The sequence below is a fragment of the Anolis carolinensis genome, chromosome 6 (assembly GCF_035594765.1).
Source record: "Anolis carolinensis isolate JA03-04 chromosome 6, rAnoCar3.1.pri, whole genome shotgun sequence".
Classification (NCBI taxonomy): Eukaryota; Metazoa; Chordata; class Lepidosauria; order Squamata; family Dactyloidae; genus Anolis; species Anolis carolinensis.
In genome coordinates, this window is record NC_085846.1 from 64073113 (window position 1) to 64096147 (window position 23035).

At 41.6% G+C, this 23035-nt stretch overlaps 1 protein-coding gene across 1 annotated transcript in view; it reads left to right on the forward strand.

Annotated features, from left to right (window-relative positions):
• The first annotated feature begins 1287 nt into the window (after positions 1–1287).
• The window catches only part of susd5 (sushi domain containing 5), a 43678-nt gene continuing 21930 nt past the window's right edge, over positions 1288–23035 (forward strand). The window contains exons 1-3 of the mRNA XM_008118302.3: positions 1288–2269; positions 16554–16731; positions 20827–20945. Of these exons, the coding sequence (XP_008116509.1) occupies positions 2176–2269; positions 16554–16731; positions 20827–20945 (391 nt within the window). The 5' untranslated portion in view covers positions 1288–2175. The remainder of the gene's footprint in view (positions 2270–16553; positions 16732–20826; positions 20946–23035) is intronic.

Here is a 23035-nt window from a genome sequence, read left to right on the forward strand (position 1 = left end):
GTGCCCACACTGTCAACGTAAAGAGCTAAAAACATGGATATTCCATTGTGTTTTCGATTAAGCAGTTCACAGGATATTCATCCCCCAACTATATCTACCAGCAGTTCCCACACTTAATCCCTGTCCTTCCTCCTATAGGTTTAGCATTTTAAACTGACATTGCTCTTTTACTTCTAATTTATTATTGGCCCTTGCATTTTTATCCACCAGCCCTGTTCTGAAATTCTTTTGCATAATTCTCTTTCACCCGAAGTTCAGTACCCAGTACTGCTCAGACTATTGGTTGTTGATGATACTGTTTTATGTTATTGTCTTGTTGTAATGTCATTGATTTTACTGATATATATTTTAATTTATGTTTGGTTTTAACCTTTGCTGGATCGGGCTTGTCCCCATATAAGCCGCCCCGAGTCCCTTCAAGGAGATAAAATTATTATTATTATTATTATTATTATTATTATTATTATTATTATTATTTTATGACACAGCAATCAAAATAGACATGCTGGATTTCATATCACAAAATCACAAGTCGAAAACTTCCCAAGTGTCTAGGACTGTGTGATGTATTTTTGGATAATGCGCGCAGATCCCAGCAGGGTGGCCTTTTGCAGTTGGCAGATCGTAATTTTGTCAATGTCTGTTGTTTCCAAATGCCGGCTGAGATCTTTTGGCATGGCACCCAGTGTGCCGATCACCACCGGAAACACCTGCACTGGTTTCTGCCAGAGTCTTTGAAGTTCAATCTTGAGGTCCTGATAGCGGCTGAGTTTTTCCTGTTGTTTTTCATCAATGTGACTGTCACCTGGGATGGCGACATCAATGATCCAAACCTTTTTCCTTTCCACAACTGTGATGTCTGGTGTGTTGTGTTCCAGAACTTTGTCAGTCTGGATTCGGAAGTCCCACAGTATTTTTGCATGCTCATTTTCCAATACCTTTGCAGATTTGTGATCCCACCAGTTCTTTGCTGCTGGGAGGTGGTACTTGAGGCATAAGTTCCAATGAATCATTTGGGCCACATAGTTGTGCCTCTGTTTGTAGTCTGTCTATGCGATTTTCTTACAGCAGCTGAGGATATGATCAATGGTTTCGTCGGTTTCCTTGCAAAGTCTGCATTTTGGGTCATCAGCTGATTTTTCGATCTTGGCTTTGATTGCATTTGTTCTGATGGCTTGCTCCTGGGCTGATCCATCATCATCATCATCATTATTATTATTATTATTATTATTATTATTATTATTATTATTATTATTATTATTATATAGAGGTGAGACATCAGGAAGACTCTTGTGAACATATTCATGTGAACATTGACAGATTTCTATGTACCTCCTTAGCTGCTCCTTGTAGCAAGCAGCTTATTTCTGTACTGTTTAAACAGACTTTATATGCAGGAGTCTTTTTCCTAATGTATTCCCCTGCAAAATATGCATGTATAGGACCGTTCTCATATCTGAAAAGCTATTGTTTGCTTACCTTCAGCCACTCACAAACAGGTGCGACCATATTTGCAAATTTTCATATGAAGTGGCTTTATGTTTGTGTGCATGTATAATATTGAGAGTGCCACATCAGTTGCCATGACCCTAATTTGGTTATATTTTCCCACAATATGTGCAACTATGGGAATGTTAATCTCTCTATCGCTCTCTCACACACATATTTTTTCTTGATAGAGTTTCAACTCACATTTGAACTGGACAAAATGGCAATCATGCTAGAAAACTACTTAGAAAGCAAAACAAGTTATTTCTAAGTAAACCTGATTTCTCTGGCTACTTTTTGGCCCTCCCTTTCCCCCCTTCCTCTTCCCTTGTATGTTTTGTGGGTCAATGTCTCTGACAGAGCAATGCGACTTTTCGCACGGGTTCTCCATGTGCACAACCAGGCTGGATAAAATTTTTCAACCAGAACAGACGGGACAGCTCCCCCCTCCCCTTCTTCCCTTGGGGAAATCCTGGGAAGATTACATCTCTCTCCCTCCCTCTCGCCTTCCTTCCTTCCCTCTTTCCATGACTCCTTTCTCTCTCCCTCTCCCCTTCCTCCAGAGCAGTGCATGCCCAAGGCGGCAGGGTCCCACTGCAGTGCTCTGCGCTCACATATTCCTCCAGCCCATTGCCTCCTCCTTCAAGCCCAGAGGAAGCTCTTTCTGGGCATCTCAAGCTCATTGCCATGGCTGCAGCCTCCAAGAAGTCGCCTGTCACCTTTGTCCAGAGTGTGGGATTTGTCCTGTTCTTCCTTCACTTTGCTTCAGTCAAAGCTGACGGTGAGTTGTGTTCTTCAGTCTTGAATTGTTACTGGAATCCACCAGAGCTGCAGTTTTAAGGTATAACACGCTGCAGAAAACTGTGGAAAGGAAGTCAGTTATGCACAGCTATTTGAGGTTGAAAACTATGTTGGAAGTCAAAAATTTTATATTGCTCAAATGCTGGTCTGAGAAGGAAAAACAAAGCCTAAGAAAAGGCTTCAGGTTATGTTACTGAAACAGCTGAAGGCAGACACCTCTCCTCCGATATTCTCGGGTGAAATAAATGAAATCTATAACCATATAGCATAAGTGTGCAACATGCTTAATAAATAAATAAGAACATTTCCCCCAAATACTGTTCCGCTCATAGTTCTGCCTTTTGGATTCCTCTTAAGATTTGAAAGCAACAGGGTATTTCTCATCATATTTCGTTCTTGTTTATTCTGTAACTAGAGCCTCCGCAATGACCATATTAAAAACCATTTATGTTTGTACGAACATCACCACCACCACTACTGCTATTCACATTTTTATTAGTATCACTGTTATTTGAGAGGGGAATAACAAATCAATGTGTTGTGCTTTTTTAAATAAAGTATTGAAAGATATTCTCCTCTACTGGGTATTGATAAGCATTTATATATATCAGACTTTAATCAATATTAATGACATGTTCCTGTTCTCTCCATGATGAGTTTCTCAGAGAGGGTATAATAGGCTCCTAAACTCGGTTCCCAGCCTTTCTCCTCGACTGTATGAACATTTGTCACTAAAACGAATGTTCATTTTTCAGCTTCCAGCCTTTTCTGGGATTTGAAAATGCAGGAGGGAAGGGAAAATACCAATCCCAAAGCCCTTCTGATGTACTGGCATGTTCCCATTCATGATACCTACCCCCTCCTTTTTTAACAGTTTCAGAACATTTTTTTCATATATCCAAACTGTCCAATTGATTTTATTCCTGGCAGTTGTATAGGGTCAAAGAAGGAGAAGGAAAAGAAAGTAACTAGGGATATCTAAGGTCAGAGCAGAGTTAATTTTGCCAAGCATTCCAGGAAGGTAGCTAAAATCCACATTATCAAATATTGTTGTATTCAAACATACATTGACATTCATTTCTCTTTTTAATTTTAACTGATATTCTAGGAATCCCATTGTCCTATTAACAATCTATGGTGGGATCTCAGTTTTTGACAGCAAAATGTATTTTCCACATCTCAGCATTATACCATTTTCTTTATACTATTTTTATTTAAAAGAAATATTATGGTTTAGTTTTTGGTTCCCACAGACTTGCAACACAAGCTTGGACAGAAGTAAATCACATTCTTTTCAATGGAGATTACTCCCAAGCGAATATGTGTATGATTGCAGCCTTAGTCTGATTCCAGAAGGGGCAAGTTTCCAAGTTTTACAGACATATATTTTCCACAATAGAACAAATAGCAGCTCAGGCGCTTCATGCAGTGGGGCAGATCCAATTCAGCCCTGGTGCACCTTATGCTGGAGAGGGAAAGGAAATTATCCGCACTACCAGTTACCATAGTTTAAGAAATAATAGCTATAGGTGTTAATTCAAAATGAAACCATGGTGTAGAGCAGGGGTCCCCAAACTTTTTAAGCCGAGGGCCGGTCCACAATCCTTCAGACTGTTGAGGGGCCGGATTATCATTTGGAAAAAAAAATGCAAACAAATTCCGATGCACACTGCACATGTCTTATTTGTAGTGCAACAACAACAACAACAAGAAGAACAATGAAAGAACAATACAATATTTAAAAATAAAAACAATTTTAACCCAACATACATTTAGCAGGATTTCAATGGGAAGTGTGCTCCTGCTTCTGACCAGTGAGATAGTGAAGTTAATTAGGGTTTTTGTTGTTGTTGTTGTTGTTGTTGTTGTTGTGTGCCTTCAAGTCATTTCAGACTTTGGGCGAGCCTAAGTCTAAAATGTATTTATTTATTATTTATTTATTTACTGCATTTATTTACTACATTTGTATCACACCCTTCTCACCCCAAAGGGGACTCTGAGTGGCTTACAAATTATATGTACATACAATATATTATATTTATTTATTTATTATTTATTTACAGCATTTATATTCCACCCTTCTCACCCCGAAGGGCGTGATCACATTACACGTATAGGCAAACATTCAATGCCTTTAACATAGAACAAAGACAGACAAACATAGGCTCCGAGCGGGCCTCGAACTCATGACCTCCTGGTCAGAGTGATTCATTGCAGTGATTCATTGCAGCTGCTCTCCAGCCTGCGCCACAGCCCGAGCTCTTATATTATTAGCAATATTAGCATTATATATTACTATATTGAACTATACCACTATACTGTAATATTATTAGTAATATTATATGTAATATAGAATATATAATTAATATTATTATATGGTATTATTATTAGTGTTATATTGTATTACATTATAATATTATTATCAATATTATATGTATATACAATGTATTATATTATAAAACTGAGGGCGAGGGCCAGGTAAATGACCTCAGAGGGCCGCATCCGGCCCCCGGGCCTTAGTTTGGGGACCTCTGGTGTAGAGGGTGCATATTGGCCTTTTGGTCATCTGCCATTTTCCAGGTCCAACTCACACTTCAAACTGCCATTCGTCCCACCGGGAAAATTATTGCATCGTTCTCACTAGGATGCTATGATCTTTATGGTGCTGTGACCTGCTAGAGAAGATCCTGCCAACCGGAAGGTTGGCAGTTCAAGTCTGGTTCGGGGTGAGCTCCCGCCATCAGTGTAGCTTCTGTTTACCTAGCAGAAAACAACAATGTCAGTAGATAAATAGATACCGCTTTGGCAGGGAGGTAAAAGGCGCCCTGAAAAAGATGCTGGCAAAAATCCAACCAGGAAAGGTATCCATAAATGACCGGCTCTTCAGCATGGAAAAGGAAACAATAGCACCTCCCCATGACCGAGTCGAGCACGGCCAGATGCCAGAGATGAAAAGAGGGAAGTCTGTCTCTGTTTACATACTGTCTGACTTTGTCAATGTCATTGAATGTTTGCCATATATGTACCAGTAATCCGCTCTGAGTTCTCTTGGGGAGATAGAGCGGAATATAAATAAAGCATATTATATTATTATTATTATATGATACCAGTATGGATTAGGGCTGTTGATAGCCATTATGGTGTAGTGGCCTGAGTATTAGACAATGACTAGAGATCAAGGTTTGAATTTTTGCTTGTCCCGGAAATCTATCAGGTCACCCTTGAGCAAGTCACACTTTCCCAGCTTCAGAGGAAGGCAGACCTCCTCTCAACAAATCCTGCCAAGAAACTTCCATGATAAGTTCTCCATACCAAAAATTATAAACGACTTAAAGGTACATAACAACAACAGCAACAATAACAACAACAACAACAACAACAACAACAACAGCAACAACAACAACAACAACAAAGCTGTTGCAGGGCTTGTAAGAGATATATCTTGTGGCCTCAACTCCCTGATCCCATAGCTAGCCTGACGTAACTGAGGGCCCTTCCACACAGCCATATAACCCAGAATATCAAGGCAGAAAATCCCACAATATCTGCTTTGAACTGGGTTATCTGAGTCCAAACTGCCAGATATTCCAGTTCAAAGCAGAAAATGTGGGATTTTATTCAGCTGTGTGGTAGTGGCCTGAAGGCATTGTCCATCCGAACAGAAATCCTGCTCTCCCTTTATATTTTCCTTAAGACTTCAAATTTCTAGTTTGGCAGTAACATCACATTTTCATTGAGCATTTAGAAACACAGTCTAGGCATCCAAAGAAAGGGGCTGGCAAAGTTACGAAGGAATCTGAATGCGATAATTCTAGGTGGCAATGATTTTCAATGTCTCTTTCTCTGTGTTCATAGAATCATAGAATTATAGAATTGTAGAGTTGAAAGCAGAGGCAGTCCAACCACCAGGCGAGGGAGGCATTTGCCTGTGGCGCCATCATCGGGGGGGGGGTGTCATTGAGGCCGCGGGAGGATGGCACCACCCCCCAACTCCTCCTCCTTTCCGGGCCTTCCTGCGAGTGCGGGGGCACACAAGGGTGGGACTGTGTGGCCTGGCCTGCCCCCGTGCCATGCAGCCCCACCCCCGTGGCCCCGCCCCTACTCGAGGCCAGGGCAGCGGATGAGCTGTGTCTGAAGAGAAGGACGCAAGCACTGCTGGCCCTTTCCCCTTGCCTTCTGCCTCAAGGGAAGAGGGCAGCCCCTGGGCTCAATGGCTGCCGGGCCAAGAGAACCATGGCCCTGGACTCATCAGATCCATTTACTACTGAAACGTGGGGGGGGGGGGGGGAGAGAGGTTAAACAGTAACCAAAAGCTTCCAGGAAAACTGGAGCTCCCTCAGGCTCCCGCTCCACTTCTGCCTCACCTTTCCTCCTCCCCTGCCATCCAGGCCCCCTCCCACTGCCGGGTGCCCCTCAGGTGCATCTATATGCAGGCTCCCAGGCAGTTTGGCACCACTTTCCCTGCCCCGGGCATTTTGCTCCGCCCCTTCCCTTCTCTTCCCAGCTGAGCCCTCTGCAAGGCTATTCAATGCTAATCAAGGTGGCCAATTGCAACATTAGGAATTGTGGAACTTATTGGAAATAATAATCAACCAGTGTTAAAAAAAAGCTGGCCAATTGCAACGTTCACACTTGCCTCAAGCAGAAAAGAGTTCTTTTTCCCACCATGGACATGATTCCACAGATATATAAACCCCACTTCCCTAGTTTCCAACAGACCTCACAACCTCTGAGGATGCCTGCTATAGATGTGGGCGAAACATCAGGAGAGAATGCTTCTGGAGCATGGCCATACAGCCCGATAACTCACAGCAACCCCTTGATTGCAGATATGAAATAATAATAATATAATAATAATTTTATTTTTATACCCCGCCCCATCTCCCCAATGGGGACTCGGAGCGGCTTACATGGGGACCAACCCCGAAAACATACAACAATAAAATGATAAAACAATTATACCAACAATAAAACATCAATATCAATAAAACCATCATAGTAATCAACATATAGCATAAAATATTAAAAGCAGGAGAGTAAAACAAGGATCTGGGCCAAAGTGCAAAATATATCAAACGGGAGAGGTAGTTTCTCAATAAAGTGCAAAATAGTAGTGGCAGAAAAAACCTGTAGTTGAATGGGCAGATAGTTCAACCTAATAGTTAATCGTCGAAGGCCTTTTTGAAGAGCCAGGTTTTTAGGCTCTTCCGGAAGGAGAGGAGGGTAGGGGCCTGCCTGATCTCCCTGGGGAGCGAGTTCAGGGGGCCACGACGGAGAAGGCCCTCTCTCTCGTCCCCACCAACCGCGACTGCGAAGGTGGTGGAAGCGAGAGGAGGGCCTCACCCGACGAGCGAAGATAATGAGCAGGTTCATAGGGGGAGATGCAGTCTCTAAGGTAGATGGGTCCCAAACTGTTTAGGGCTTTGTAAGTGATAACCTGCACCTTGAATTGGGCCCGGAAAGTAAACGGCAGCCAGTGGAGCTCCTTCAACAGAGGCGTAGAACGTGCCCTGTAATTCGCTCCGGTTAGAAGCCTGGCTGCCGAGCGTTGTACTAATTGTAATTTCTGGGCCGTCTTCAAAGGCAGCCCCACGTAGAGCGCATTGCAATAATCCAGTCTAGAGGTAACTAAGGCATGGACCACCATGGTCAGATCAGACTTCCCGAGGTATGGTCGCAGCTGGCGCACAAGTTTTAGTTGTGCAAAGGCCCTCCCGGCCACGGCTGACACCTGAGCCTCAAGAGTCAGCCCCGAGTCCAGGAGGACCCCCAAGCTGCGGACCTGCGCCTTCAGGGGGAGTGCGACCCCGTCAAGCACAGGTTGCCACCCAATACCCCGATCAGACGTATGATTTACCTGGAGGACCTCTGTCTTGTCGGGATTAAGTCTCAGCTTGTTCGCCCTCATCCAGGCCAACACAGCGGCCAGGCACTGGTCCAGAATCCGAGGGGCTTCCTTGGATTTTGGTGGAAAAGAGTAGTAGAGTTGGGTGTCATCCGCGTAGAGATGGCACCATACTCCAAAACTCCGGATGACCTCTCTCAGCGGTTTCATGTAGATGTTAAAAAGCATGGGGGTATTATGAAAGCCTTCGGTATTAATTATAACATGCATCCTTGGACCATAAAATTGTCTGCAAGGCAAGTGAGGAATTTGTTGGACTTTGTACTCTTGGCTGAGTTTGTTTTCCAGCAGATATCAGGATAGTTGAAATCACCCGTGACTACTATATCTCTTCTTTGTGCCTGTTTGGTCAGCTGCTGACAGAAGGCTTCATCAAGTTCTTCATCCTGGTTCGGAGGTCTGTGGTTAGACACCCACAACAAGATCTTTTTGAGTCCCGGTTCCCTTGATTCTTATCCAGATGCTTTCAAGCTGGTTTCCCAGATTGCCGTCTTGCATCTCTTCTGCAACGTAAATGTTTTTGATATATAGGGCTACTCCCCTTCCTCTCCCATTTGTTCTGTTTCTGTGAAAGAGGTTATAACCTTCAATGGCTACATTCCAGTGATGGGAGTCATCCCACCAGGTTTCAGTGATGCCTATGACATCGTAAGTGTGGTGTTGTGCTAAAATTTGGAGTTCATCTTGTTTATTCCCCATGCTCTGTGTATTAGTGTAAATACATATAAGCCCCTGGGACCTTCCCCTGAGCTGTTCCTTTGGGATTATTCTGTTCTTGGTAATTGGTCCTTGTTGTGTTTTTGCAACCCTCCATTTAGCCTTATGGCGATTCCCTGTGGTCGTGGGTAAAATACTGCTCACAAGGCTATTGTCCCCCTCCCCCGGCTGACCTAGTTTAAAGTGCACCTGATGAAGTTTGCTAGTCTGTGAGCAAAAAGGTGTTTTCCTACTTGTGTGAGATGCACCCCATCCCTTGCCAGTAGGCCTTCCTCCTCAAAAAGCAGGCCATGGTCGAGGAAGCTAAAGCGTTCCTCCTGACACCATTTTCTGAGCCAGTTATTGACCTGTACTATTTTTCTGGCCCTTGCAGGGCCACATCTTACAACGGGGAGAAGGGATGAAAAGACCACCTGTACATTACTTTGTTTTAGCTTTGTTCCAAGAGCTCGAAAATCATTTGTGATCTTTTGAAAGGTATGCCTAGCCGTATCATTGGTTCCTATATGAATCAACACGAGGCGGGGAGGGTGATGGGGCTTTAGGAGCCTGGTGAGCCTCTGAGTGGCATGGTGTATTTTTGGCACCAGAAGGCAGCATGTTTCTCGAGCCATCCTATCCTGTCTGGAAATAATGGCTTCCGTTCCTCTAAGGAGGGAGTCGTCTACTACCAAGACCTGTTTCTTTGAGGATTGACAGGGCCTCTTTTGTACAAAATTGTGTGTAGGTCCCCTGAAAAGTGTTCCTGTTGAAGTGGATAGTGTAGGTGTAAAGTGTTGTCCTCCTCCTTGACATCCCCAGTGCATTCGTCAATGACAATCCATTGAGATGTGTCCAAGAGCCCATCCCTCTTCCAAGGGTGTTCCTGTTGCTCCTGGTCTACGACTGGGGATGGAATATCTGCATGATTGTGTGTGAATGTGGTAATGCATCATCCCCATCAAGGCTATCCCCCACGCATTGATCAAGAGTGGCCCACTGAGCAGTATCTAAGTAACTGTGGTCCTCCACAAGATGTGTTTCCTAATCATATGTTAGTGGTGTAAGAATTTGGAATCTATTGCATAAGTCAAGCTGAGCAGAAGAATTCTGCGGAGGCTGCCTGGTCCTTTGTCTCTTTCTACGGGTGACTTCCTTCCAAGCCTGAGGGTTGTCTACATTTGAGTTGATCTCCCCATAACGTTCCTGATCATGGAAATATTGGTGTGATGCAGAGCAGCAAAGAGTCAAGCACACGTCTTCCTAATGCAGTCTCAGCAAAGAGTCAAGCACACAGCTTCCTAATGCAGTCTCAGAGTCAAGCACACGGCTTCCTAATGCAAGCTAAGAAAAGAGTCAGCACAAACTAAGCTTTTTAATGTAATCTTAGACAGGTCCTACCTAAAGCAAGGAGCAAAGCTGACTTCTTGCCTCCTCACTTCTGTGTGAACCCACTGCCACTTGAGTTCAACCTCTGGTTCAGAAAGCTTCAACAGGAAGCCAGCAATCAGTCAAAACAATAGCACTTTCAAAACAATAGCAGAGCAGCAAAGAGTCAAGCACACGGCTTCCTAATGCAGTCTTGTTGTCGAGCAAATTTAGGGTTCGTCCCTGGAGTAGGGACTAACCGATGCCCTCTGACCGCAGGATTCGATCCTGGCCAGCGGGGGCACTGCGAATTAAAACCCTATTTCCCACAATAATCTCACCCAAATTCTTGAAGAGAGAGAACTGAGTTGTCTTTATTTCGAGTCAGCTGACGCGGATGTCAAGACGCAATCGCTCGCCGTGATGACATGTCACATAATACATTGCAGCAATTTTTATAAGCAAAAAGACAGGCGGAGCAATTCAAATCTCCCTCCCTGCCTTTCCCCGCCCAGTTCCACTCTGATTGGCTCTTTGACTGGGTGGCTCAAAATCCCCCCAATCAGATGGCTTCCTACAGTCTACCAATCAGGGACAAGGGGCGGGCTGAGCAGCGATTAATGGACAGCCAAGCAGATTATGAAAAGGATGGATGAGTCAATATGTCCAATCTACATATTTGTCTGACACGCTGATCTGGTTTATTGACAAAGGGAGAGCTGTTTCCTGAATAATTGTGTGGATGAAGGGTGAGCTATTCTTCCTTCTGATGGCCTGCTCCGAACTCAGAAGGAGGAACAGCCTGAATAATTGTGTGGATGAAGGGTGAGCTATTCTTCCTTCTGATGGCCTGCTCCGAACTCAGAAGGAGGAACAGCCTGAATAATTGTCCATGCAAGAGTAGGTGATAATCTCCTCTGGGCAAGATACTCCAGCCCATTGGATGGGGGGGGGGCTGTCTGCACATAGCTGAGTCAAACCTCAGTCACTCTATTTTTCATATATGAGGCATTTTGGGAAGGGAGACATATAGGAATATATTCATAGAATCGGAAATCATATTGCCCACTCCCAGCCACCCAAAGGTCTAGAGTTCATAAAGTTTCATACGAAATCCAGAATCCAAAGGAAAGATTGTAAAGCATGTGGTTTAAAACTGGCTTTTTCCCTTTGCTAACTCCTTTGTCTGGGTAAACAAAAGGAAGTGCTTCTGTCACTGGTTAAAGAAAAGATTAAGGAAATTGTTATCTCTTGCCTCAGGCTAAAAGGTCAAACACCTTTTGGGCAGAGAGTTTTAGTAAACCACAGTAAACTCCAGTAAAAAGTCTCAATCACCTTCTACTATAAATTATGAAATATAGAACATAAAGTCTTGATTTCTGAACTATCTTTTACAAAGTCCTGGGGGGGGGGGGGGGGGGTCACCTCGATCACAGTCTCAGAAAGAGTCAAGCACACGGCTTCCTAACGCAATGTTGTTAGAAACTGAGAGACTAAGAACAAATTTTGGAAAGGGAGGGAAAGAATTCTTATCTGAGAAACAATGCCCTCATGTTTTTCCCCTTAGCTACACCAGTGGGAAGTCAGTGGCAAACTGAATTGAATTATTAAATTTCATTGGTTTCAATTGCATTTGTTTTGCATATAGGTTTGGTTGGGATTGTCATCTTCAATTGGAATCCTAACCATGACTATTAAAGTGTAATTTCCCTTGTGTTCAACGTAACCTATATGCTTACATGTATATAGATTATGGATATCCCCTTGTGGCTGTACGTATTTTCAAGTTGCCTGTCAATGCACGGGCACATCAACACTGACCATTTAGTGCAGCTTGAAGCTGATTTCAAACTGCAGGGGCTACAAGACTCATGCTGGCAAGGCTTGCTGCAGCATGAATCAAGGCCAGTAAAGAATCAAGGGAAAGTCTGAGTTAAGCCCCTTAATGCATATTAGCAAACCCCAAGTATAAACCACATTGCATGGTCAAATGGAGCTGGTGAATGTGAAGAACGTTATAGACACCTGTCTGGCACTGGACTGCTTTGTAGAATTAGGGACACAGGCGTGGACAGGCTTTGTGGAATTAGGGATACAGGTTGTGCTGAAAAACCCCAAGGACAAGGCTCAGCAGCAGAGGGGCTTCTTTGGAGTGGTAATTGATTACTTCTACCACTATCACTTTTCCTTTTTTTTTCTTTTCACCTCTTATGTCTTCTAATTTCTCTAGGGAATGGAAGGGAAAGACTTGCGCAGAGTCTTTCCCTTTCATTCCAGAGATGTCAATCTAATAAGTGAATACAGTTTCTCTAAAACAGTGGTTCTCAACCTTCCTCATGTTATGGTGACCCCCAACCATAAAATTATTTTCGTTGCTATTTCATAACTGTAATTTTGCTACTGCTATGAATTGTAAAGTAAATATCTGATATACAGGATGTATTTTTATTTACTGGACCAAATTTGGCACAAATACCCAATATGCCCAAATTTGAATATTGGTGGGGTGGGGTTGATTTTGGCATTTGGGAGTTGTAGTTGCTGGGATTTAAAGTTCACTTACAATCATAGAGCATTCTGAACTCCATCACAGATGGAATTGAACCAAGAGCCCCTTGAACCCCACCAATGATAGAATTGGGCCAAACTTCCCACACAGAACCCATATGACCAACAGAAAATACTGGAGGGGTCTGGGAGGAATTGACAGTGATTTGGGAGAGATGTAATTCACCTACATCTGAAGAGCCCAAACAACAAAGGATATGGACCAAATTTGGCACAAATACCTGAAATTTGAATACTGGTGGGGTGCAGGGGTGGGGGGTTGATTTGGTGGGAGGATTCACCATCTGTTTCAAAAAGAAGAAAAAAAAGAGAGAACAGGTGGAGAGATCTTCAACCTTCTCTGCCAAAGGGGTTCCTAAGACCATCAGAAATATGTGTTTTCTGATGGTCTTTGGTGACCCCTCTGACACTCCCTCACAACCGCCCCCCCCCCCCCCGGGCTCCCGACCTCCTGGTTGAGAAACGCTGCTCTAAACCAATTCCAAACTGACCTAAGTGGTCAATGTAAATGTATCCTATCATGATCCCATGGATTTCATAGGGTTTTCTTAGACAAGGGCTATTCAGAGGTGGTTTTGCCAGTTCCTTCTGAAATATAATCTACAACACCTGATATTTGTTGTTTGTTTCCTAGCCAAGTATTAACCAGGACTGACCCTGCTTAGCTTCCAAGATCAAACAAGATCTGGTGTCTGTAACTCCCTAATACAGGCATAATAACATTTGTCCTTGTTAGAATATATCTATTTTCAGATAAAGCTTTATTCAAAAATATTAATAAAGTGCTAGTTTTAAAAAGTGCGAAGAGACAGATAAAACATTTTAACATATCCTCTTCTGATGCCATCACAGCATATGTTCTTCTGTTGCAGCTGAAATACTTAAGGATGGATATAAGAACCTCAAGTGCCTTCTTTAAACTAACCGATCATTCCAAGGTTTACATTTTAGCACCGGGTTATAGGTTTTATAAGCAGGATATGCATTTGTTAATGGTATTGGGACAATGGAACGGATACATGGGTTCTCTAAAGACTTGTTTCTTCATTCACTTTTCCTGTATAAAAGTTTTATTGTAAGCATTACTAGAGTCACTAAAGGTTATTTCAGAATCACTTAGTAAGACCAACCAAAGTATAAATTCTGTTCTCTTTGGGCATTTACAATGAAATGCCAGACTTTTTTTTATGTGGATGGAGTTTATATATTATATCTGCTCTGGGAGTTTGCCTAGACATCATGCAATAAACACAAGCACTAAGTCTTTTAACAGTTCTCAAAGTTATTCTATTTCCATTATAATGGTAATAAGTCCTGAACAATAACAATTGGTACAACTAGAATAAAACAGTATAGTTTAAGAATCTACTAGCAGATATGTCAGTTTTGCATTTATTAAGAACTTATTAGTCTAGAGTTTCTCAAACTGTGCTCCTCCAGATGTTTTGGACTTCAACTCCCACAATTCCTAACAGCTGGTAAACTGGCTGGGATTTCTGGGAGTTGAAGTCCAAAATACCTGGGGGAGCACAGTTTGAGAAACACTATATTAGTCTATACCAGTGGTGTTCAACCCAGGTGTTTTGGCCTACAACTCCCAGAAATCCCAGCCAGTTTACCAGCTGTTAGGATTTCTGGGAGTTGAAGGCCAAAACATCTGGGGACCCACAGGTTGAGAACCACTGGTCTACACCCTTTTCCTTTCTTCTTCTCCCCATATTCCTTTTTGTTGATGTTCCTTTTCCTCCATTTAATACTGGTATTCATTTAACTTGTACATGCTTTAGTGGGTTTTTTTTGTGGAGCAAGATTTGTTCAGAGGGGGTTTGCCTTTTCTCAGGCTGAGGCCCCTTCTATACTGTCCTTATATCCTAATATCTGATCTCAGATTATCTGCTTATCCCAGTTTGTACGGCAGTGGAGACTCATATAATCTGGTTCAAAGCAGATAACCTGGGATCAGATCCTGGCATATAAGAACAGTGTAGAAGGGGCCTGAGTTATATCCCGTCACCCAGTGATATCCAGAGTCACGGTTATTATTATTATTTACAGCATTTATATTCCGCCCTTCTCACCCCGAAGGGGACTCAGGGCGGATCACATTACACAGATAGGCAAACATTCAATGCCTTTTAACATAGAACAAAGACAAACAAACATAGGCTCCGAGCGGGCCTCGAACTCATGACCTCCTGGTCAGAGTGATTCATTGCAGTTAATTGCAGCTGACTTGCTCTCCTGCCTGCACCACAGCCCGGGCCCAAACCCAATGCTATGCTCAAACCCAATGCTATGCTGGCTGTCTTCTAAACCATTTTCTACCTCCACTCAAGTGCTTTTCCTCTTTCCCTATCTTTCATTTTTATTTCATCTTTTAACTGAGTATTGTTACACGGCCGTTTTATATTCTTGTGTTTTATTGAATTTGTGTTTTTAACTGTTTTGTTATTTTTTTAACAATGTTTTTATTCTAACCTTGTTTTTGCTTTCACGGATTGTTTGTATTTTTGTCTATAGGCATTTTGTCCCATATATAAGCCACCCTGAGTCCCGTTTGGGAGATGGTGGTGGAGTATTATTATTATTATTTTATTGTATGACACAGCAGACAAGATAGACATGCTGGATTTCATATCACAAAATCACAAGTCGAACACTTCCCAAGTGTCTAGGACTGTATGATGTATTTTCGGATAATGCGCGCAGATCCCAGCAGGGTGGCCTTTTGCAGTTGGCAGATCGTAATTTTGTCAATGTCTATTGTTTCCAAATGCTGGCTGAGATCTTTTGACACGGCACACAGTGTGCTGATCACCACCGGGACCACCTGTACTGGTTTCTGCCAGAGTCTTTGAAGTTCAATCTTGAGGTCCTAATAGCGGCTGAGTTTTTCCTGTTGTTTTTCGTCAATGCGGCTGTCACCTGGGATGGCAACGTCAATGATCCAAACCTTTTACTTTTCCACAACTGTGATGTCTGGTGTGTTGTGTTCCAGAATTTTGTCAGTTTGGATTCGGAAGTCCCACAATATCTTTGCGTGCTCATTCTCCAATACTTTTGCAGGTTTGTGATCCCACCAGTTCTTTATTGCTGGGAGGTGGTATTTGAGGCAGAAGTTCCATAAGCTGAGGAGCAGAACTAAGAGCACCTAACCCATTAGCATTATGGAGAATCAAACCAAAACGAAGTCTATACTGGCTCGGCCGTCGCCCAGGATAAAAAGGACCGCGGTGGATGCTGCTGGTTCTGGACATCCATCGACAAGTGGGCTACGGAATCAAAATACAAATAAACAGTCACAAAAGCGGCAGAAATATACAATGCAAGAAAACGGAACAATTATGTTATTATTATTATTATTATTATTATTATTATTATTATTATTATTATTATTATATCTTGAGCTTCTCCTACATTTAGGGACCTACATGTAAACCTATTTATTTTCCTGAAACTGTTAAAATCCTTAGATGTTTCACTTGGTGGTTAGATTAGTGAACAGTGTATCTATTGTTTATTCCACTGGTTATCTTAACACAGGTGAGGACATTTCTTGATTATACTGTCGATGTTGTTATAGTTTCCGATAGGATTCTGAAAGCTGAAGTCCCATAAAAGTAACTTTTCCACTCTCTGGTAAAGATTGCAGCCTCACAGAGGTAGATTTTCCAAAAGAGTTGACTGTGCTTATGATGTATTTGGTTGGTTTTCTCTTGCCTTGTAGGGAAGTTGTTTGCCGTTGGACCCCGGAACGGCACCCAAAGTCTGGATCTTGCCATGGCTCAGCAATCATGTGCTGCCTTTGGAGCTTATTTAGCCAGTGCAGAAGAACTGAAAAAAGCCATTAGAGATTGTTCCTTTGCTGTCTGCACCACAGGCTGGCTGGCTGATGGCACTATTGGGTAAGAGAGAAAATCAACCATGAAAATACCCTCTGTTTAAAACAAATATTCTCATCAAAACAGTATTATTTAGGTGACACAGGCCTTGTGATAGTTCAGACAGAGTGGTTATAAACAGTCAGTTTTCCTGTAGAAGCAAGGATAACCTTGGAGTTTACAAGGATTACTCTGATGACTTACAACTTTTAGAATCTTTGGCTGGGAGATTATGGGCATTTCAGTCCAAAAATATAACTTTTCTAATGTTTGGATGGCCCACTTTGGATTATGGGTACATTAAGAACAAATGCTATACAGCTATTATGAGTCTCAGTTGATGGAAAGTTTAGTATGTTCATTATCTCCGATCTTTTGGTATGTAATGATATAAACAAGGGGAGGGGATTATGGTCCGGTGGGGGGGGGGCATCCCAGAGCCACATTTTTTATCACTTCTAGATAGATAAATAGATAGATAGATAGATAGATAGATAGATAGATAGATAGATAGATAGTAAAAGGTAAAGGTTTTCCCCTGACGTTAAGTCCAGTCATGACCGACTCTGGGGGTTGGTGCTCATCTCCATTTCTAAGCCGAAGAGCTGGCATTGTCTGTAGACACCTCCAAGGTCATCTGGCCAGCATGACTTCATGGAGCGCCGTTACCTTCCCGCCGGAGCGGTACCTATTGATCTACTCACATTTGCATGTTTTCAAACTGCTAGGTTGGCAGGAGCTGGAGCTAACAGCGGGCGCTCATTCCGCTCCTGGGATTTGAACCTGGGACCTTTCGGTCTGCAAGTTCAGCAGCTCAGCGCTTTAACACACTGTGCCACCACCAAGGGCCCCAGATAGATAGATAGACAGATATAATTTCTACGCCGCCACCATCTCCCCAAAGGGACTCGAGATGGCCAACAAAATACAGCAAATCTGAAATGATAAAAACCCCAGAATTACAACCACGCACATACATAATTACAATGTAAAACATCAAAAACATGCAAATGTGAGTAGATCAATAGGTACTGCTCCGGCAGGAAGGTAAAGGTGGTCCATGCAGTCATGTCGTCCACATGACCTTGGAGGCGTCTATGGACAACGCCAGCTCTTTGGCTTAGAAAGCACCAATCCCCAGAGTCAGACACGGCTAAACATTAAGTCAGGGGAAAACCTTTACCTTTTTACTAAAACATTAAATTTCATAAATGCAGTATAAACCCTTCTTAGATAAAGATGCCATGCCACTACATCTGAAAGTAAGAGCAAATTTTGAACCATGGTCCCTTGTATATGCTATGTTTATTCCAAGTTGAACATTCATATTGGACTTTCATTGACACATGTGGAATATCTGTGGGATAGTGATGTCTATGTCAATAGCAGCTAATGCCTTTCATGTCAGTAGACTGGTGATTCCATATTGGGCTTTACTCTGAAAGAGCTATCCCAGATTCTTATCCTATTTGCCAAACAACATTCAGCACTTTGGATAGCTCCTTTAAAGTTTGGGAGGAAACCAGAGTCGTTTAAACATGTAAGATAGATTTTAGTAGTACTTTGAAGAAATAACGTTCTCAGAACCAGAATAGTCATTAATAGAATATCATGGATTTCCCCCCCTCCAGATGTCCCCAAAACATTTTAAGTGATTTCTACTACTGAACAGTTCATGCTTTTTACCCCAATAGGTGGAGCCATAGTGGCACAATGGGTTAAATTCTTGTGCCGGCTGACCTGCTGACCTGCATCCCCTGGGCAACATCTCTGTAGATGGCCAACTTTCTCACACCAGAAGCAACTTGCAGTATATTCTCAAGTCACTTCTGACATGATTTTTTTTTAAAAACCCCCAATAGGTATCATTTTTCTAGGCCACTGTGTCCCAACCTTTGGTTCTCCAGATGTTTTGGTAAACTGGCTGGGATTTCTGGGAGTTGAAGTCCAAAACAACTGGAAGAACAAAGGTTGGGAACCACTGATCTAAGCAGTGAGGCAGTGAAATCATTGCATGTCTTAGTCTGAGTTTTAAAGGAGCTAGACAAAATATTGAACCTGTATGGCGGTTAGGATTCAGCACCATGGCTAGCTCTATTAATGTTAGACTAAAGTCTGCAGTGGATTCACTGCCATGCTGACATGGAAGCCATCAGCTTAGAACAGTGATTCTCAACCTGTGGGTCCTCAGATGTTTTGGCCTTCAACTCCCAGAAATCCTAATAGCTGGTAAACTGGCTGGGATTTCTGGGAGTTGTAGGCCAAAACACCTGAGGACCCAGAGGTTGAGAAACACTGGTTATAAAATATGTAGACAGAGTTGTGAAAAAGTAATTCTGTCTAAGTTTTATTCAGTTACTGGATATTGACTTGCCTTGATCCAAAGTTTTTTGTAATTAAACATACAAGAAATTGTAGAAGTAGTTAATCTTGATTCAATGCTGAATTTGTTAAAGGCAGTAAGGATCTCTGTTATGGACAAGATATATTCTCAACTATATTAAAAGGATAATGAACAACATTTTATTATTAAGGAAACTTACATAGTTTCTACATTTTATTTTATTTTAAGTTTATTTAGATAAATTTATTTAGATATAGCTTCACTGAGTTTTGGATGATATTTTTCCAGAATAAATTAATTTTAATTTCTAAATTTGCTTTCCTTTTTATAATATTTGTGAGAAAAATAAAATATGAACTTTTATTATATAAAACATGGACTTCCTTTCTTCAGTTCTAGGGAATATGATCCTATTTCGCCTGCTTAATTCTATTTAACCAGGTGCTTTATGAATTTAGCTGTGAGATGTTAAAAATGAAAGAAAATGTTGGTCTTCAAAGTGTATCTATACTTCAAAAGGAAACACATCCATTTTAAAGGAGGGCATAATTTCAGCATGACCCTGAGAAATTTTACTTAGTTAAGTATCATTTCTTCCACTTAAAAACTCAATATGCAAAGAGATATATTTCCGTGTTCCCACAGAGTTTTTGCACATGGATTTAGTTTTTGCTATATGTTTAAACTCTCGCCCCTTTGGCAAAATCCAACAGTTTGAAATATGTATAAAACACATTTCAATAACTAGGACAATGTAGAGACCACTCCTTCTTTGGAGGCTTTTAAGCAGAGGCTGGATGGCCAACTGTCGGGGGTACTTTGAATGAGATTTTCCTGCTTCTTGCAGGGGGTTGGACTGGATGGCCCGCGAGGTCTCTTCCAACTCTACGATTCTATGATTCTATAATTCTATGAAAAGAATGGAATTACTACTCAGTATATGTATAAAAGATCGTTTATTCTGTCCTGTCAAAACATGCTTGCATGTTATCATCTGTTTATGAACTGAAAACCCATTTGTAAAACATTGATAACAGCGAACTGACCGCATCAAAAGCTAGTTTGGGATTTAGAGTGAGAGCAAGGCAAATTGCCTTAATTTGGAGAATGAGAAGGCCAAAGGCAATGTTATGTGTTGTAATACTGCAGCAACATAAAAACACATTTACACCCCAAATGTGGCACAAAGCACATAATTCAGCATTCTGATGACGAAACCTCATTTCTCCTAAATAGCAAGTTTTGAATATCTAAGCTCATAAAGATCCATTTGAAAATGTATGTATGAAGATTGATGGTCAGTCTACTGAAGTCACTGAGGTCAGTTAAGAAATAACAGTCATATTAAGAAAATGCTCATTGGCTTGACGGCTCTGGTGGCTTTGGTACCCTGAAAAGCTGTTTGCTCCATTTTGTGAATTCAATTAAGTCTGCAAAACAAAATAGATTATGCAAAATCATTTCTACTGATACTCCTCACATTCACGAGTAACCTTGGGCGAATCACACTGTCTCAATTTCAGAGGAAGGCGGTGGCAAACCTTTGAATATATATGGAGACCCTGTATCAGGGTCACCATAACCTTAGAGATGACCTGAAGGCATGTAGTAACAAGAACAATTATTTTGTATTGAATTATCTTTAAAAGGCTGCTGCTCGGTGGGTAGAAATAGACAATGTAACTGGATCATCTCTTTCACAGACATTCCTGCCCATTTGTTGCGTTTTCGTTCATAACTTCTGATCATCTTTTTGTCCTTTCCCCCTGTTTTAGGACAACTGTGTGCAATAGGACAGGCAGCAAGCCACAAAGCGTGAAAGTGGTTGATGTTCAGATTGAAATGGATCCCTCTCCACGTGGCAAATACAATGCTATTTGTGTGAAGGCTAAAGGTCAGCACTGATTAACTATTAAATTCAGCTTAGCAAAGTTAGATTTGTGGACTGCGCCTTTTTGAATCCCCCAGTTAACCTGGCCACTGGTACAGGCAGTCCCCAAGTTACAAACAAAATAGGTTCTGTTCGTTTTCAATTTGCATGTAAGTTTGAACAAGTACATTTTAAACATTAAGTCCAGTCGTGTCCGACTCTGGGGGTTGGTGCACATCTCCATTTCCAATCCGAAGAGCCGGCGTTGTCCGTAGACACTTCCAAGGTCATGTGGCCGGCATGACTGCATGGATCACCGTTACCTTCCTGCCGGAGTGGTACCTATTGATCTACTCACATTTACGTGTTTTTGAACTGCTAGGTTGGCAGATGCTTGGGCTAACAGTGGGTGCTCACTCCGCTCCCCGAATTTGAACCTGTGACCTTATATATATAAGCATAGGATAGCATAGGGTAGGGTTAACATCCCTGTAGTGTTTGTTTTGCTATTTGTTCCCCTGTTCAGAAGATTTCACTTTACTTTCAGTCCCTGTGATCATTGGATTTTTTAAAAATTGGCATGTTGTGAAAACAAGGATTGGCAATAAAGCTTCAGCTAAGATACCTTTTCTCCATGTATATATCAGGAATTAATTTCCCTTCTGAGGAGTAGATTTTGCTCACTTCTTGTTGTCTCATTCCATTTGTAACTAAACGCCATTTGTAAGTTGGATGTTTGTAACCTAGTGACTGTATTTATAGTCCAAAACACCAAGTTTGGATGCTGGAACAATTACTACAACGAGTCACATAAAAAATGTTTTTCCCACCCCAAGGCCTTTAACATTAGTATAATTTACTATTTATTTATTTATTTATTTATTTATTTATTTACCATATTTATATCCCACCTTGAGTCCCCTTGGGACTCAAGGCATAGTGCCTAAAACATAAAACAGAAAAAGTTACATTAAGATTAAAATAAGCATACATAAAAAATACAAAATGAATGAAATACAGTAACTTGTCAACCTAGCAGCTTCTGCCAACCTAGAAGTTCAAAAACATGCAAATGTAAGTAGATCAATAGGTACCACTTCGGCGGGTAGGTAATGCCACTCCATGCAGTTAAGCTGGCCACATGACAATCTGTGGACAATGTTGGCTCTTCAGCTTAGAAATGGAGATGAGCACCAACTCCAGAGTCAGACATGACTAGACTTAATGTCAAGGGGAATTACCTTTACCTTTACAGTAATTTGAAGCCCCTATGTCATTTCTGAGCTAAATGCTAGTTCTAGCGTTAACCTTCGCTGTGTGACCATTTCAAAACACCAACAAACAGCGGCAATATTATGGAACTGTAGTGTTGGAAGAAAGCAAAAAGACCAGCTAGACTGGTCTCACAACCTACCAGTCCCTTTCACAGTAGCTTATGGAGTCAAGGTCAAAAAATATAGTTCAGATCCAGGTATCTGAAGAACAATATCCTGCCATATGAGTCTGTTTTGAAGCTTTCTGCAGAAGCCTTTTTCTCTCTGTTCTACCACTCTAACAGAAGTATCAGTTAGGAATGTAGAAGAGGACCTTATTGGCGGTTACTCCTTTCCTAGAATTTACATTGGTGGCCTCCCAGCTGTCCCTCTGTATAGATCTTTTGCTTTTGGCAGACATTTACTGGCTCAGGGAGGAAAAGTGTTTTCAAAATGTCCAATACTGTTTATTTGTTGTTTTTCTTTCCAATTGTTATGTTTTCGCTGCATTTAATTACGTTGTTCGTTTAATTAATCTTTTCTTTCTGTATGCTATAAATTTTAAAACTGTATCTTCTTTAACCTTTGTAAATTTTCTTGACTTCCAGACTGAGAAAAAGTTGGGCAGTAAAATATAATAGTAATAATAATAATATGGCAGATCTTGGAAAAGGAAATGCATGGGTAAGCAGTGAACAGATGTACCACATGAGGTGAATTTAGACCTGATTATATGATTGTAGCTATCTCCCTCCCAAAAAATCAATTCCAGAATTATCTTAATATAACATAAAACACAGCTGGAATCTAAGCTCAATTTTAATTATAAACATTTGTTCATGTTGCATAATAATTTTAGTT